Source organism: Manacus vitellinus, unplaced genomic scaffold (genome assembly GCF_001715985.3).
Source record: "Manacus vitellinus isolate BGI_N305 unplaced genomic scaffold, ASM171598v3 scaffold_1_pilon, whole genome shotgun sequence".
NCBI lineage: Eukaryota > Metazoa > Chordata > Aves > Passeriformes > Pipridae > Manacus > Manacus vitellinus.
Window position 1 is genome coordinate 41,978,067 of NW_021939396.1, and position 16,707 is coordinate 41,994,773.

The 16,707-nt window shown below is 40.3% G+C and overlaps 1 protein-coding gene across 8 annotated transcripts in view; it reads right to left on the bottom strand.

Moving 5' to 3' along the window:
- Positions 1 to 890: 890 nt before the first annotated feature.
- The window catches only part of DTNA (dystrobrevin alpha), a 183,566-nt gene continuing 167,749 nt past the window's right edge, over positions 891 to 16,707 (bottom strand). For all 8 annotated transcript variants that reach the window (XM_018080470.2, XM_018080513.2, XM_018080506.2 and 5 more), the window contains 5 exons: positions 16,504 to 16,593; positions 15,791 to 15,959; positions 14,940 to 15,072; positions 11,694 to 11,738; positions 891 to 4,418 (listed from right to left, as the gene is read on the bottom strand). In XM_018080470.2, coding sequence (XP_017935959.1) covers positions 11,721 to 11,738; positions 14,940 to 15,072; positions 15,791 to 15,959; positions 16,504 to 16,593 — 410 coding nt within the window. In that variant the 3' untranslated portion in view covers positions 891 to 4,418; positions 11,694 to 11,720. The remainder of the gene's footprint in view (positions 4,419 to 11,693; positions 11,739 to 14,939; positions 15,073 to 15,790; positions 15,960 to 16,503; positions 16,594 to 16,707) is intronic.

Sequence of the window (16,707 nt, forward strand, 5' to 3'; positions counted from 1 at the left end):
CCTCCTAACAGATCTCACCCTGGTGTAACTAATTGGCCAGCTAACAATGTTGTGTGCACAGCTGTCGACACTTTGGCTGCACTGAGCTGCCAGTGGGATGCTCTGCCATGGCAGTGGCAGAGCTGGGAAGGGCTCCCACCACGGGCCAGCAGCACAGCCGGGCACTGCCTCCATACACTGCTGCATCCTGATGAAGTACCTCCAAGCACTGCATCAGGACACAAACTTGTTGCTTTAAGCAGGAGCTCTTGCCATGCTCTTTTAGGTTAGCAATCAGTTGTAATTACCAACAACTGATATAGAAAGATATCTTCAAAGTGTAATTGGAAAAACAAAGACTTTATGTCCTTCTGCAATAAAACAAGTAACTGTGTATGGTAAAGCCATGTGTCGGTTCCAAGGTCTTGCTCCTTCTAAGGCCAGACAAACACAGACGGTAAGAAAAAATCACACCACTGCAGGTAGTTTAGGTTCCTGAGGACCAGGGTCCCCCCTCATAAGTCTGTACCAGGCACCTTGTCAGGCCCTGGTGTCTCTGCTTATGGTCATTTTCATTGCTGTTAAGTGGATACAGGGGCAGGTATTTTACAGACAGGGGAACTGCATTTTCAGGATGTGAAACTGCTAAAGATACAGAAAATTAAGAAAGGAAGAAAGAAGAAACTGCTTGGGCTACTGAAAGCGGGTACTGCTCTGTACCATGTTCAAAGCACTTCCAAAGGAGGTGGATGGAGTTCTCTTGTGAAGAGGAGACAGTGTGGATGAAGAAAAGACTTTTTGCTGCACCATGGAGATGGAGTTTCCTTCCCTGCTAAAAGAAAACGCTGCTTGGGCTACATGGAACAGGACATCCAAACCCATAAAAAGCCACAAACACGATGCTCCATAAATTCCTTTTAAAAATCTTTTTAATGAAGAAATAATTCCATTCCAAAATATAGACACACAATTAAATAGTTTAATCACTTCAAAATATAACATGTCCCCAGTAGGTTCCAACACACACACACAAAACAATACTTAACAGCAATACAAAAACCCCATACAATAGCAGTTCTGTTACAATACCAATGAATATCGTGACATCTTTAGTGTCTCTATATCTGTCTCAAGTGGTGTCAAGTACAGTAGTTTTTAAAAATGTCTTACAGTTAGTAGCCTCAAGATGTAACTCCTCATACTTTTTTTAATTTTTTTGGTTCAAAGGTAAAAATGCCCTTTTGTCTTCAGGACACAGTGGAGTGCTTGTTGTTCACAGCTCCGTCTGCTGAATTGAACCAACGTGATTACAGCAACCCGAGGTTGCAATATTTACAAGGTCTATCTACAGTAATTGCCAAGAACCAATAAGGATGGGAGAAGATGACAACTGAAAGTAAAGGTGGACACACTTATGATAAATTATGATGCAACAATTTGGCTCATGCATATAAGAAAATACATATTATATCACAACAAAGGCCACACACCTTTTTATGCAGTTTAGTTAACATTACTACTTACAGACAACCCATTCTCCACCTTCGCTTTGGACATTCAAGGACCCTATACATCTTCACATCCCTGTCTCCTGATTCCAAACCACTGGTTTTCCCCCAGTGACAGTAAAACCACCTGGAGTTTTGACTGCTGTGGTGGGCCATTGGTAGTTAAGAAAAGGGCCATGCCAGGGACCTCTTCTGTAACTGTTTTAATGACCGCAAACCACAACCAAAATAATATTCAACAAACAGACAAAGACCAGCTGGGTGAAAATGCAGCCAGCTTAACAGTTGGAAAATGCTTAAAATAGACATTTGGAGAGCTAAGTAAGAGGTGCTTCATCTCAGAGCTCCAGGGCATAAGGGACCCAGAACTCCAGCTCTAAGGGATCACCTTGTTGACACCAGCCTAAAAGAAAAGTACTTGATTAGTGAACTTCAGTCATTACTCCTAGTTCAGAAGCTCTTGCAATGGATTTAGTTTACTGCATCTATTTTAAGCATGGTGATAATGAGCACGCAGACATTAAGATGATAAGATGATGAGAGGGATCTCTTACTCTGGGTACAGTTAAACATGACATGGGTAGAATTAATCAGCCATTGCATGTAGCTGTCTTCTTCCTGTTCAGAAAATGCTTACTTGGAATCCTGAGCTGACAGCAATGTCTACAGGTTCACTGGAGTAGCTTCAAACATGGAGTGCTAGGCACTAGTGGAGGCTAACCCATTCCTGAGAGGAGGTTGGAGGAGGAGGCAGTGGAGGATATGGTGCCTGCCTTGCTAGGGTGGCACATACCCCAGGAGCAAAGACCAGTGATTGCAAAAATGAAAAGCTTACATGAAGATATCTAGAACCCTTAGTATGCATTTGGATGTCTGAGACCAAGCACAGATATGCAAGGAGATGTGGACAAGAGATCTGCATACGCAATAAAACAATATAGAAGTGAAAAATGGCAGCAGCTCTTTCATACAGATACTCATTCCCTAACACATAGTGCCCAGGGAAACAGCCATGAGCCTGGAGAGTACATGCAAACAAGTGGATTTACTGGGTTGAGCTACAATCTCACGTAAATATGGCAGTGCACATCCATGTCACCATGAAAGCAAGGACAGACAAGCCTTGTTCACCTGCTTTAGATGGGTATCTCATCACTTGCTGTAGGCAAACTATGCTGGTGTGAAATATCTGTATGAAACACCACTGTTTTTAGGGCCGTTAGACAGTGTCACTTCAGATCAGCCAGGTACTGGAAGCCTAATGTTGTATTAGGACAGTAAAATTACCTTGGCACAGAGGTGGTCCCGAGCTCATACACTGTGCAGCTCAGGAGGGCTGGGCAGCCAGCATGGAACATCTCCTGGTGTCCCTGACTGCTGCTGCTCCAGCTCTTGAGGGCCTGGCTCTGGTTTCTCTGCAGGGCAGTGCTATGTGCCATATGAGTGTCACCTTTATTTCCAAGCAGTGTGCTCTGGGGAGCACGTTACAGCTGATGTGTGTCAATCCCTGCTCAGGACATCTGTAGGTTTGTAGTCACAGCAGAGCAAACACTTCTTAGCCAGCAGTCTCACTGTCTAACCCACAATGGCCAGGTCAGTCTCCTTTCTCCTGAAATGCCTTGATACTGGAAAAATACTAAACCAGACCAATCTCCAACCCTGTAACTATATGCCTGTCCTTTTGAAAAAATCCACCGCTCTTCTTGTGCTTTTCACTGATCGCTATTTCTCCATCCAGCTCTGAAGGAGTCTCACTACACATTTCCAAGAGAGCATGCAGAACATCTGGTGGCTGGCTAAGGCAGTACACATTCGGAAATCAAAAGAGAACAGTTGCAAGCGCACTTTAAGCCTGTACATTTAAAGCTGAAGGCCTCGAAAATAACATAATGAGGGGGGGTGGGGAGGAGAGGAGGGGCAGAAAGATGGAAATAGCCAGTTTGTTGAACACATGCCTACTAAAGCTAAAACATCAATGAAACAATACCATGGAGGATTATACGTAACATCAGTCAGTTCAGGGATCTTATGGCACCTGTGGTTTATAAACAGCTTTAGCAACGAGTATTTCAAAACATAGTTCACAGTTTTAAGAAGATCTGTGCTGATTTAAAAACTAGATTCTATATCATTTGAATGTCACCTTTTGTATATGATATCTATTTGGAAAAAAAATATTTACACTAACTTCTATGGCTGATTTGTTAGATTATTTTGAAAGAAACATTCCTAAGTTACACATTAGCCCTAAATTAGAGAAGTTTATTATTATTATTAATTATATTATTATAATTATTATTTTAGTACATTTTGTATAAGCCTTAATTTAAAGACTTGCAAACAAATTGCAAAGATAGTCTGGTACTTTGTTTTTTGGGCTACTAGATATATACACTCAGGAGTATTATTATTCAGTGTTAAATGCATAATTGTCGCTTTTTATTTCATCTGTGGAAAAAAATGTACAGTGTATAGTAAACCAATCTACTAAAATCTCAAAGTATTCAGAAATCAAATTTCTATCTATAAACAGTATTGTCATTGTAAACTGAACAGGTTCAATATCATGTGCAAAGGGTTCACGTGAGTTATTAATACCACTGTCCTGTGTAACAGCAGTACGTACATCAGTCTGTTTGCTTCACCAGTAATGAGCCATGTTACAGAAGATGTAGCTAATATAAGTTAGCTTTAAACAAAAGTCTTGTTGTCAAAAACACACATCTACAAACTACAACTCTTAGAACAAAAGTACTGTGCTACAGTCCTCAGAACTTAGTTATGTGATTTTTTTGTCAAGAGACGCTGCACCTCTTGGTTCCATTCTTCTGTGAAGTTTGCAGCTGAGTTTTCTTCATCGTCTGTCCGAAAGCAGCTCTCCTCATCATCAGTTCTTACATAGCTTTCATTGTCTGTCTGACTGCAGCTTCCCTGTTGAGAAATGTTTAGGGAAGGTTTTTAAAGAGTGCTGGTTTAAGATGCTGCACCCACACAGGCAGAGCAAGTAGAGCCTTTGAGTGCTGCTTTATTGAGAGAGAAAAGCAGGAGCTGGACAGTTCCTGTGGTTACCACTTAAGGAGTTAAGACAGGGAAAAAGCCATCCTACCTAGGTGAGCCATAGGTAATTGAGCTGTAAACAAGAACTTACAGGGTATGTGAAGTTGGAAACTCTCCTTGCCCTGGGCAAGAAGACTGTTCCCTGCTCTGCTGAGGGATCCCGGGGTAACTCAGTTTACACTGACACAGATTTGCAGTGTTCCCATTTTCCCTTCCATTTTCCCCTTCCACGTCACTCTATAAATAGCTGTTGGTAGCAAACCCATGGATTATTCCCCTTGAGCACAGTGTTCAGCCACTCGATTAACAGTCCCTCACCATGATGAGCATCCCCACACATATTACTTGCCCTGGATATGTTTCACTTTGTCTAAAAGAACCTGTAGTTACTGAAGAGGATGATTTACAATAGCTCATAAACAGCCTAGTCCTCTGGTGCACCAGTTTCTCCTGGTGCTCCTTTGTATCCTGAAGCGTCAGTGAGTATCTTAAATTCCTATAGAGGAGTCATCAACATGTTAGCTGGTAATGGAAAATTCATGATAGATTACTGCTGCTCTTTCTCAGAACTATGTCAGGATCTACAGTCAGGTAATACTGCAAACTTCCGTTTTTGGCATGTTTATTGTAAGGACACTGTTTACATACTTGACTCTTCCAAAGTTAAGGAGCTCAGCCCTTTTTCTCTTGAACTACCTCAGAGAGAAAACCCATCTGCATTGCATGAGATACGATAATAACAGCGTAATACCACACCCTACTGACATGAATTCTTTTCTACTCATTTCAGGCATAAGGCTGGTCTACAAGATGGGAGATGAAATGCAGATTACTTCAGCAAAAATAGTTAAATCTGATGAATAAGAAAGGTCAGGTAGAAGCTTGCTGCTTCTCCCTCCTGACACCATTTGATTGTATTAATTATTCAACCACAAACAATTCCATCCCATTCCCTAATACTTATGCATTCCAAATGTTATGATGATCTTAATTTAGTGTCTCCTTGTGTCAGGCAGTTACAAAAGACAGGCATTAACATTTCGTTGACAACAGGAAAGGAAACCTGCACTGCAAGTATAATGAGAGTTTCATAAAAAATGTCTGAGGTACATTTTAAATGATATGTTTTAAAAATCAGACATGCATCTGTACCGCTTAAGTCTGCAAACTTACTCGGAAATCTTAGTAAAGGAATATTTCACTCTTCACAAATCAGCCAAAAAATGAAAATGAAAGGCGTGGAAGAGGTCAGTTCTCAGCTGCCCAAGACTGATTTTTTTTTTTTTTTTTGGGCCAGCCCTAGAACTCATGTTTCATGGCGGCCCGGCCGGCCCTGGGCGCTGGGCCCGGCAAGGAGCGAGAGAATGGGAGCTTCGCCTGTGCGGACAGTGCCATTGTGGGAGATGAGAGGGGAGCCCCGGAACACACAGAAGAGAAAGACAACTCTAAACCCGGGCAGACAGAGCTCGTCAGCCCTGTAAGGCCATCCATCTAAGCGAAGGTCACTCTAAACAAACCTACGTCCTGAGGACCTCGCTGCCACCGTCCAAGCTCACTCGGTCCCGGCAGATGAACCTCAGGATTAAAGGGTGGGCTCAGTTCAGGGCACACTGTGTCTCACCTAAAAAATCCACTGCGCAGGCTGGAAGGCCTTACCCGCATTTGCAAAGCCCTGTATCACCAGCGCGCTTGTAACAAATGTGGGTAGAGACCTTTCCCAAATCTTCGTTCACGAAGACTGGCCATTTCAGGGTTCAATTTCAGGGTTATGTAAATCATTGAATAATTTAGGTTGGAAAAGACCTCTAAGATCATTGAGTCCAACTGTTAACCCAGGTCTCCCATGTTCACCACTAAACCATGTCCCCAAGTGCTACATCCACCTGTCTTTTAAATACCCCCAGGGACAGTGACTCAGCAACTACTTCTCTAAGCAGCCTATTCCAGTGCTGGGCAACTCTGTCAGTGACAAAATTTTTCCTAATATCCTAAAATATAGGAACATCTCATATTTCTTGACAGTATCATTATAAACCACAAGAGTAAAATAAGAGGGGTCTGTGAAGCATGGGAAGCATTAAGATGACATTGACAGTAATGCTAAGTATTTGGGTTTGCTTCAAATTTTCTGGATAAATTACTTCTCTTTGGTGGAGTGTGGGAAGGGTTATTCTAAATTCTCTCAAGGCTTTTCTCTATTCCACAGCCAGCACTGGGATAGAGAGATTTTCATACAAGAAATAATGAGTACTAATGAACCTCAGAGCTTTAAATTCATTGCAACATTTTAGAAGTGCCAAAATTAATTCCAAGTCAAGACTCATATGATTTGTCATGATATAAAATTGTTTCTTGACCTTTTCTGTAACAGAATCCACAGGTTCTTTTCTGTTACTTATCATTCAGTGATTTTTAAAAAACACCCCTATCACTTGTGTAATTTTAGAACTGAATTCACTAAAGTTGCTTCTTCCCTGTTAACTTGGTCACAGTTCTTTTACAGCTTTTTTTTTAAACCTACATGCTAAGAAGAGGAGGACTTAAGGGGAAAAATAAAGATGAAAACCAAAACATAACTGAGCGAATGTAGCAGACATTTTTGAAAATTACTGTGCTGCCAGCCTCCTGTTATTTTGAAATGGAATGGTCCTGATAATGCTGGTTTTTATGTATTTGTTCAGGAAAAAACCAAAAAGAGATGCTGAATCATTTGATTGTGCTAGTAGAGTATGACTTATACGTATATGAGCAGTTCATCTACAGCCTGTATCTTTCTTCTTCACTGCTGCATCACTGGTTTAGGAGGAAGAGGCTGAAGAAACTGGGCTTGGGGCAGAAGTGTCAAGGGAGGATCAGTTAGCAGCTATTTGAAGGGTATTTACAGGGATAACACAGCAAAAATCTTCTTGGCAGTGCTGAAGTACAGAAGAAAGACAAAGGCATTTTGGGAGGTTCAGCTTGGACATGAGGACAAAATAAAAGGTACAAGAAGGATGACACTGCCCAGGGAGGTGGTGAAATTTTTATCTGTGTAAGTTTTAATCTTTGTTAGAGAAAGCCATGGCTGACATGGTCTTGTGTTGCAGATAGACCTGCATCAGGTGGGAGACTGGACCAAATGGCTTCTTGAGGGTCCAGTCAACCAACACACCAACCATCACTCCTCTGTGATCTCCTGAACTCCCGGTATGAAATCCGTGCAAGGAATGAACTGTAGTGTGTGAGCTGCTCTGAGTAGCAGCATTTAGGGCCCTAGAGCTGAAGAGAGGCCAGGGCACAGCTGGGAAATGAGACCTCAGGCTGTGGACACAGCAAATATAGCACCCACACGTCCATCAGCTGAGGGCTAGTAACCTGACTTGGACTCTGGGCTATGGATCCTGTGTCCCATCTTTCCTAAACAGTAAATGGTGGAGTCCCCATTGCAAAGGGCTGAAAATGTCAACAGCCAGTGAACTGCATGCTAGCTTTAAAATCTTTCCTTCTCAGAAAAAAACATGGATGCAGGCCAATTGTATCTTCACAGCACTTAAACAATTAATCTGTGCCCTTTGGCTTAGCCAACACCAAGCCCTTCTCACAGTGGCACACTGGGCAGACTGGACTGACCACACCATCTCTCTACCAGCAGAGATACTCCTAATCTCTGCTGGTAAACATGAAAACAGAGTTTGGGGAAAAAAAAAAGCAAGAGATGAGAAAAATATGGAAGTGTTACTCAGTAAGATTTCTGTCTTGGAAAAACAGTCAAGTTGAATATGTAGTATTTTTTTAAGAATGTATTAATATAAAAAAAATTGAGAGGATTTGCGGGTTTTGTGTTTCAAAAAAATTCCACCTGTTTCAATACAAACTATTGAGGCACTTTTGCAGTGGAAAATGTCACCCACAGCCACTCAAAGCCCCAGATCCCACAACAGTTTATAAGGTTTTGAGTGAGTGAGAGGGTTTGGAGTGGGAATGGATCTGAGTCTTTAACTGAAATTATTACATGTTTTGATTGAGAGAGGGAGAATCACTGTTAAAAAACTGAGAACAAAATCTCTAATAAAGACTCCCCCCTGTACTCCCTCTCAGTGGATGCTTTAGGTCTGATTTGTATTAGCTTTTCACACCTTCTTTTCTGTTATAATAATGCATATAAATGAATTAGGCACGACCAACTCAAATGTGTGCCAGCATTAAGAAAGAATAGCTTTAGAAAATCTAGGAAATTGTAGGTCTCGTGGGAATATGTTCACTGCACAAGTCAACAGCAATTAATTGAAAATGACTTTTCAACCAGTTTCTGAAATGGAGGTTTTCTGCTCCCATTGGCTATCCTTGGCAAAAAACCAACTGCTATCAAGGGGACAGAGGTAAAATAACATCAAAGTTGCAGGTTCACCCGATGTTAAGATCTGCCTAGTGCCTGCTGAAAACAAGCTCAAATTCACTCTGTTACTTTACTAAAAATAAAACAAGTACATTTAACATAAAAAGTAAACTGAAAACACGATTAATTATGTTTTATATATTACTGGAATCACCTACTGTCTTCGGAATTTGGGAATTTGTTATACTAGATGTTATTCCAAAATCAATTCCAGAAAACTGTACATGGCACTTTTAAAAATGCAAATAGATTGCATTAAGCCCTAATCAAATGACACCAACCCCAGATTAATGAAATGAGGAAATGGACAAAACTCTGTGGCTGGCCATCAGCAGCAATATCACTCATATGCAGTTATGATAAACTGATCTCATTTCCCTCATCTTTTTTTTTTTTTTTTTTTTAAATAAGCACAAATGTAATACTGTTGTGAGATAGGAAAGTCTGTTGGCTTTCTACCTCATATGGCCATCTAGGGTCATATGGACTGTATTTGTATCATTAGTGACTGAATAACAGCTTAGAAATAAAACTCTTTGTGCAGTTTCTAAGCTCGAAGCAAGAATCCAACGTAAAAAGCAAAAGCACTTTATGTATCATGACTGATATGAACTATTTTGAAATTACTTTTCCAACGCCATGAAATGTAAGTACTGAGTAAAACACACAAGATATGACAGACTTCCATATTCACAAGAGAGTGAATCTTGAGAAGACTAAGACACACAGCATGTAGATGTATTTATCATAATGTACCATAATACAATTTGTTCTTGTGGATGTAGGTGAAATGCCAAATCCACCAGATTTGAATGTTCATTTCTGTATGGTTGGGCTTTTACAGCTGGTGGGAATATTACAGTCTTTGCTACTGGTTGAAGGGCTTCCCTGGGAGCCAAAAAGAATTTCACTATGAAACTCTTTCTTCTTTTTGACAGGATTTCAAAATGCTTCTCGCCCAGGAGATGAGATAGTAGTCTCAGATCTCTGCTAATTTGAGACAGGATACATATTTTCAAGAAAGGCAGGCTGTACAGCAATATGCATTTCCTCACATCACTACGTTAACATTGCTTCCTAACAAAAAACGAAACCTTAAATGGAATTGCCTCAGTTTTATAATTCTAATGAAAAGGATTTTTTTCAACTTATTTGCAAGTTTGCAAACTGTAATTAAATTAGGTTCTATATAACATTTCCACTATATACAGTTATATGCATACATTGCTGTTGAAAGATCTATTTTCCTTTTCCTGTGACCTCATCTATAACTGACAACTGCAACAAAACAGAATAAAAAAACTTATTTTCCTGGCTGTCAATGTTTAGGAAACTCTACACAGCTCATATTTTTAACAGGACTACTGAGAAAATGAATGTAACCTGAGGGGCAAAGTAGGACAATTTTTATGAGCAGTTATTTGGTGTTTATAGTACTCTGGGTATTGCAGTTTATTTGCTTTTCACATCCATTTATTCTGCTTTAGCTGCAAGAGACATTGCTTTGGAAATACCTACTAGCAGCTACTTTCACAAGGTATACATTTTAACAGCCAAATTTTACTGTCAGCAGAAGCTGTGAACCCGTTGAATCAGGGTCAAGTTTTGCCATCAAAATTGTCTTATAAATAAGGAGGTCTAGCATAAAACATGGCATACAAAATGCAACGATATCAGTTCCTGCTAGAGTTGGCACAGGCTAGTTCACTGGTTTTGATTATCGGAGCAGGGGATCATCTGAACAGGACCCTGCTCCCAAGTTGTAGTGTCCATTTGATCACTGACCTCTGTTTGCCATTAGTTCTGGCTTTGAGGAAGAGGCTCAGTTTACAGACCAGACTCAGATCCCTATTCTGACTTCTCCTGCCTTTCTGGCCCCATTACCCCATGGTTCAGTGTCTCAGTAGGATGGACAGCATTGTCTCACTGCCATCATCACAGCAGGGCATTCTCCTAAGAAGTCAGAAATGTAGAGCCCACAGCTTCAGATGAGGCAAAAAGGAAATGTGTGGCCTCCCATTTCCTGGGCAAGTGTTCAGAATAACAGGCTACTTCATAAAAATAGACGTTGTCTGTCTTCCTGAAGAAAAACACAATTGCTGAACTTGGCATTAATCTCGGTGCTGCAACTGTGAGGTTGGCATGTGTAAGGAACATGACCTGAATACAGGACAGCAGGGAATTTATAGATCTTCTTACCATGTCTGAATTGCCAGACCCTAGCTAGTAGCTGAGTGCCTTGCACTTTGGATTGGGGCATTTTAACCTTCCACAACACATCTGAAGATACCTCTGTGGTTAAGCAGCTGGTGGATTGTTTTTTGTAATATTTGCCTGACTTCTGTTTCACACATGGGAGTAGATGTTCTGATCTCACCAGAAATTATTTATTTCAGTTATCCTAGCATTGATTAAAGCATTAAAAAGAATTAAACTCAGGTCTCCTGAAATGTAATCTGATTCCTTATCTTCTGGATAAGGTGTCTCTGTACTGGCTAATATATTTTTTGTCATCCCTAGGGATGAAAAGCCCACATTCTCACTCTGATGGTCAACAAAACAAAAAGATAGCTTAATGGGAATCCTCAGGACTAGGAGCATATTTCAGTAAATTAGAACTGCTTTAGAGAGATTCCTAGGCATCCCAACACAGGTTAAAAGAAGAAAGAAACGGCATCCTCATACACATTCAGATGTCTCAAGGTGCATTGCAACTGAAATACACATTATGAGGATTAATTCCAAACAGTCTTCTAAATTATAATAATACTTACTTGAGAGGAGAGAGAAGGATATTGCACTCAACTTTGCAAACTGACCTGTAGATAACAAAGGATAGAAAACAAGAAGATGACAAATTAAGCCCGTGAGCAGCCAGGCAGTGTATTATTCTGAAGAAAGCCATGCAAAAGCCTAGAAATAAAGGGAGCAATTAGGGACCCAGAAAATAAAACCAATGAAAACTGTCTTACACAACACACCCAGCAAAAGACTGTAACAAGAACACAACTGGAAGCAGATGTGGAAGGATAAGCACTGTTAGCATTTATACTTGTGCATTAATATGTGGGGATTTTTTTCTGATATGGATACTTGTTATTTACAACATGCTTCAAAAAAAAAAAAAGAAAGAAAGAAGCCTCCTTGAGGTTCCCTGTCCCTCATTTCCCCATGTATCTTGGCTTTTTTTGCTCATACTTTAATATTAATTTAGAGTTTAGCATGAAAATCTTGCTTGGAAACAAGGTGACACAAAATAACAAGAGTGGGTTTGGACCAAGTATTTTCCATGCTACACGACATCTACATGTTTCTCTAAATGTGCAGCTTTTACACAAAGTGAGACATTTAATAACATAAAAAAGGTTACCAGATTGTTACTGAAGTTACCATTCTGTAACCTTAGTATGAGTTCCTCCCCGCAGTTTTCAGCTGACAATTGCACTAGGATAGCTACAGCTTCCAGCTTTTTTTCGCAATCCAGATGAATGCAGTGTACATGTGAGTACAGACAGTAAAATAGCTTGTAATAAATTCCAATGGTTTGATGCAAATGAGAATAGTTGACCTGGCTACTATTCACTGGTTCAACAGGATACCCTAAACAGAAATTTCCCAATTTTCCTTTGTTTTTGCAAGTAGAAAGTTGTGTCTTTATACTCAGTGGTATTAGTAGATAAAGGAATAGAATAGCAAAATGCCACAAATAAACAGCAAATTGCAGAAAACAAGCCACTGCCAAAGCACATGTCTTAGGATCAATACATGACACTCAAACTAACTCCTAATCATCTTAGTAGTCCCTACTAACTTAATACCTTTTCTTGCTTCCTTTAAACCCGCTCTGTAATTGAAATGGCATCAGTCATACTGGGAAGGACTTCTCATGCTTTGGGTCTGTGGTTATCAACTAAAAATAGATTCTACTTACAAGTCACTACTGTCAAATCATTGCCTGATAGGAGCTGACAATCTCACAGACAGTAAAGTACATCACGAAATTTCTTTTGGAAAAATGCTGTTAAACAGAACTTGTCTAGAATGAGGACATTCTGTTCCTTCAGTGAATATATTTTAAAAAAAAAAGCCTTCTTTTTTTATTGCTCCCCTGGTGGCAACAAATACTGTAAACCAATGGGGAATAAACTTCACCTGGGTGTAGTCTTAGCTGACCTAAATTCAGAAGGAGTTTTATTCTGACACTGATAAGGAGATTTCCTCTCCTTCTTCTGGGAATGTTGGTGGAGGACAGCAGAAAAGCTCTGTTTTGACTGAAGCAAGAGTAACACCCAGTGGCATTGACCAACGTATAACTTCTACTGCCCTTATTTGCGGTGCACATGCATACTGAATTTTATGCATGCACAAAATCCCCTTGTAACTTGTGATACTCATGGAACACTGTTGCCATATATTGCACTTCTGTACTGTAATCAAAATACAGTCAAACTGGTCTATTATTCTTTTTGAAGAAAATGGATTTTTTACCAGAAAGAATAACATTTATTATTTGATGCCTGACAGCTCTGACCATTGAGGTACCCCTTCTTTATAAGTGACAATTACTTTTCTTTTTATCAGCAGTACCTCCTCATCCTGTTCAGAAGTTTAAAGGCTGTGATTTTTGCCATTTCCTATCTCGGATAAAAAATTCTGACAATCCCCCCATGTCACCCGCTGTTGCCTTCGTAAATAGTCCAAAACAATTCTTCTCCTTTCGTCATGTCCTTAAAGACCTTTGCAATGAAATGACTTTTGGTAAGCCATCATGGGCACGTAGCCAGTCTACATAAACAAGAACAACAAAAAGATGCTCACATCAACCTCAAGACTACCTGCAATTTTCATAAGACTTGATGAACTTCTACAAGACTAACATATCCTAGCAGCTTTACAGAAAAGAAGACCAAAAAAGCAGCCAATCTTCATTCCATCACAAGCCTGTCAGTCCCAGATCATTGTCTCCAAAGTGACTGGCACTGGACACTGTATGAAAAGTACCAGAAAAAAAGGCTAGATTTTGTTATCTCCCAGAAATCAGCAGTTTAAAGAATTCCTGCCCATGAAGTGATTTTGAATCTCATTTGCATATCTCTGATCTCTCACAACCTGCCTAATCTGGTCTTTTTAGCCCATTTAATCTTTCGGTCTATGTTCTGTAGGGGTGAGGTTCAAACTCAAACTGATCACCATGTGGGAAAAGAGTTATTTCTGCTTGGTTCAGCTCTACTCCCAAATAACTGAACTAGGTTTGCCCTCCTACTGACACTACTACCAACTTTATAAAAAGTAATGTATTTTATATTCAGATGATCCGAGCCAGAATAACTTAAAGTCTGGCAATAATCCATTACACCCAGCCGAAGTGGAGATCATGATGCAGACATGGATATCTACAGAATTCCAGCTCCCCCTGGCATATCTGCTTTACTCAGACTCTTCAACAAATGCCCTTTGAGAACTTCCTCAGGGAGGTGCTTAATAAGAAATCCCCAGGCTGTCGAATACTTGGTCCCCTGGGATAAAATTCGTTTCAGACCCTTTTCTGTAGTTTCAAATTCTGACAATGACATTAACACACAGACTGCACTTTAGCTTCAGTTCACACTGGAGAAACATTATGAATGGTTTTTGCTACTGAAGAAAAAAATATCTGAAAATAGCAACACAGCTTGACACCAATAGCCAGCATCTATGGTAGGGGGCAATTAGGTCTAAGTGACTTGGTAGGCACAGGCAGAGAACAAGTTCAGAGGCAATTCTGTCCCACCTGGTACCTTTGCTAAGCTTATGAACGACCATTGTGTGCCTCAGGCAGTGTGGTCTTCCTGGATACGCACAAAGGATAGATGCATGTGTCTGTTGAAAAGTGGCAGCAGTTTTTGGGATGTAGCTGCTCTATTAACTGAGAAGAAATCACACCCCAGAGCCCAGGACTGGTTAGATGGCACTGGGTGTCTATGGCGCACTGTCATCTCTCACTTATGGAGAAATATGGGCAGCTGGTGTCCTTCTCTCACCTGGTATGCCTCATCCTGCAGCTTCTGCTTCAGGTACTCCTCCATTTTCAGTTCATTCTCCAGCTGGCGGACAGAGTCATTCTCATAATTTTCATCATCTGCTCTGACATAGGGGTCTCCATCTTCTGTAACCCTAAAGACATTAATAAATAGCCTCCTGAGATGAATGACATTCAGAGTCAATAAAACTTCCCTTATTGTAAGCTATGAAGAGTGTGGGATACTTTTAGTCCAACAACATGCTCCACTAGCTAGTATTTTCCTGGCAGTGGAAAACATGTCTGATATTTCCCCTCTCCAGTGGTTTGGCACTGATGAAGTACACCAAAGGGCATATTCAGCTGAAGGCATTTCCCTAAGGAAATGAGTAACAAAAGTTCTGAATAACTTGATACAAAGAGGTTGAACTAAAAATAACTAGAAAGATCCGTACTGTCTCTGAAAGGAAGATTCAGGTTCTAAAAATAAATCTGTTCGTTGATCAATTGAGTTGGTCAATGAAAAGCATTCTGTCTTTTCCATTTAAAAACTTTTTTTTCTCAGTGAGCTCTAATAGGCCCCTCAGTCTGCATAAGCAGAGAATAGGACTGCAGAGCATATTAGGGAGAACATCTGCCCAACAGCCTCTATGCTGCCTGAGTGTACCAGGCTGGATGCGAGACAGCTCACTCCTGAGGGAATCCTAAATTCTGGCCTTTACAGAGCTCCCTACTATCTAATCGTGAAGCAGTCCTCACTTGGATTTATGCTTTTTCTTTTTTGTAATCAAATAGTTGAGGGAAAATACTGCGTGCTGCACATTGTTTTCAAAAGAAAAAGAATGTGATTAAGAAGGTTGAGCAGGTACCCACATGTCACTACGGAGAGAGCCAGTGGCAGCAGCGCTGTGGATATACCCTGGCTTCCGGGCATGGATCTGGGCGAGGAAAGCCTTTTCAGATGTCGGGGATGGAACCAGGTCATCAAAATGAGTCCGTCCAAATTCAGAATCCACATTGCTTTCTGTCTCACTCCCCACTTCTGTGAAGCAAAAATTTCCATTTAACTTTCACAAAAGTAAGTATTCTTGCCTGTTTCTCTAAGCATTTTTCTGCCTTTCCAACTGAGAATGCTATGTCCACAGTGAATAACAGCATATTATTCTACATATATTGGCAAAGCTTATAGTTTTGTTCTTGTGGTGGGACCAAATATTGAAGCTTTTGCTTATCTCAGTTATAAGGTAAGATATTTTAATGAGACTACTACAGACTACATTTTACAATAGGTCCTATATGTTCTATATTGAATGATATTTCTAAAGAGTGAAATCCCACTCCACATGGAATAACAAACAAACTTTAAGTTTTCATTGTATCCAGCTGCACCTCTACATCCATGGCTTCGGGAAACTGCTGTGTTCCTGAAGCTGTTATATAAGGATTTTTTTTCTAAAAGCATGACAAGCTTTAAAGATACAATACATTGCCTTTTTGTTGCTTTGTATCTTCCCACCTTCCATTTTTTTTCAGAAATACGTGAAATGTCAATGTAGTGACTATCCATCCTGGCCAACCTCACTCACCAGAATTTAGTTCTTTTACCAAAGAAGACATGGTGTTGGTGATTGAATCCGCTGCCACCAGCAGATCATTTCTTAAGTTTCGTCTTGCACCTGAAGCAAGAGACGGACAAAGCACAGTGTTATGATTATTCACATGACATATGTTTTCCTCTTGAAGGCAGTTTTAACCCCGTTGAAAGCTGTCATTGTGATAATTCAGGGTAT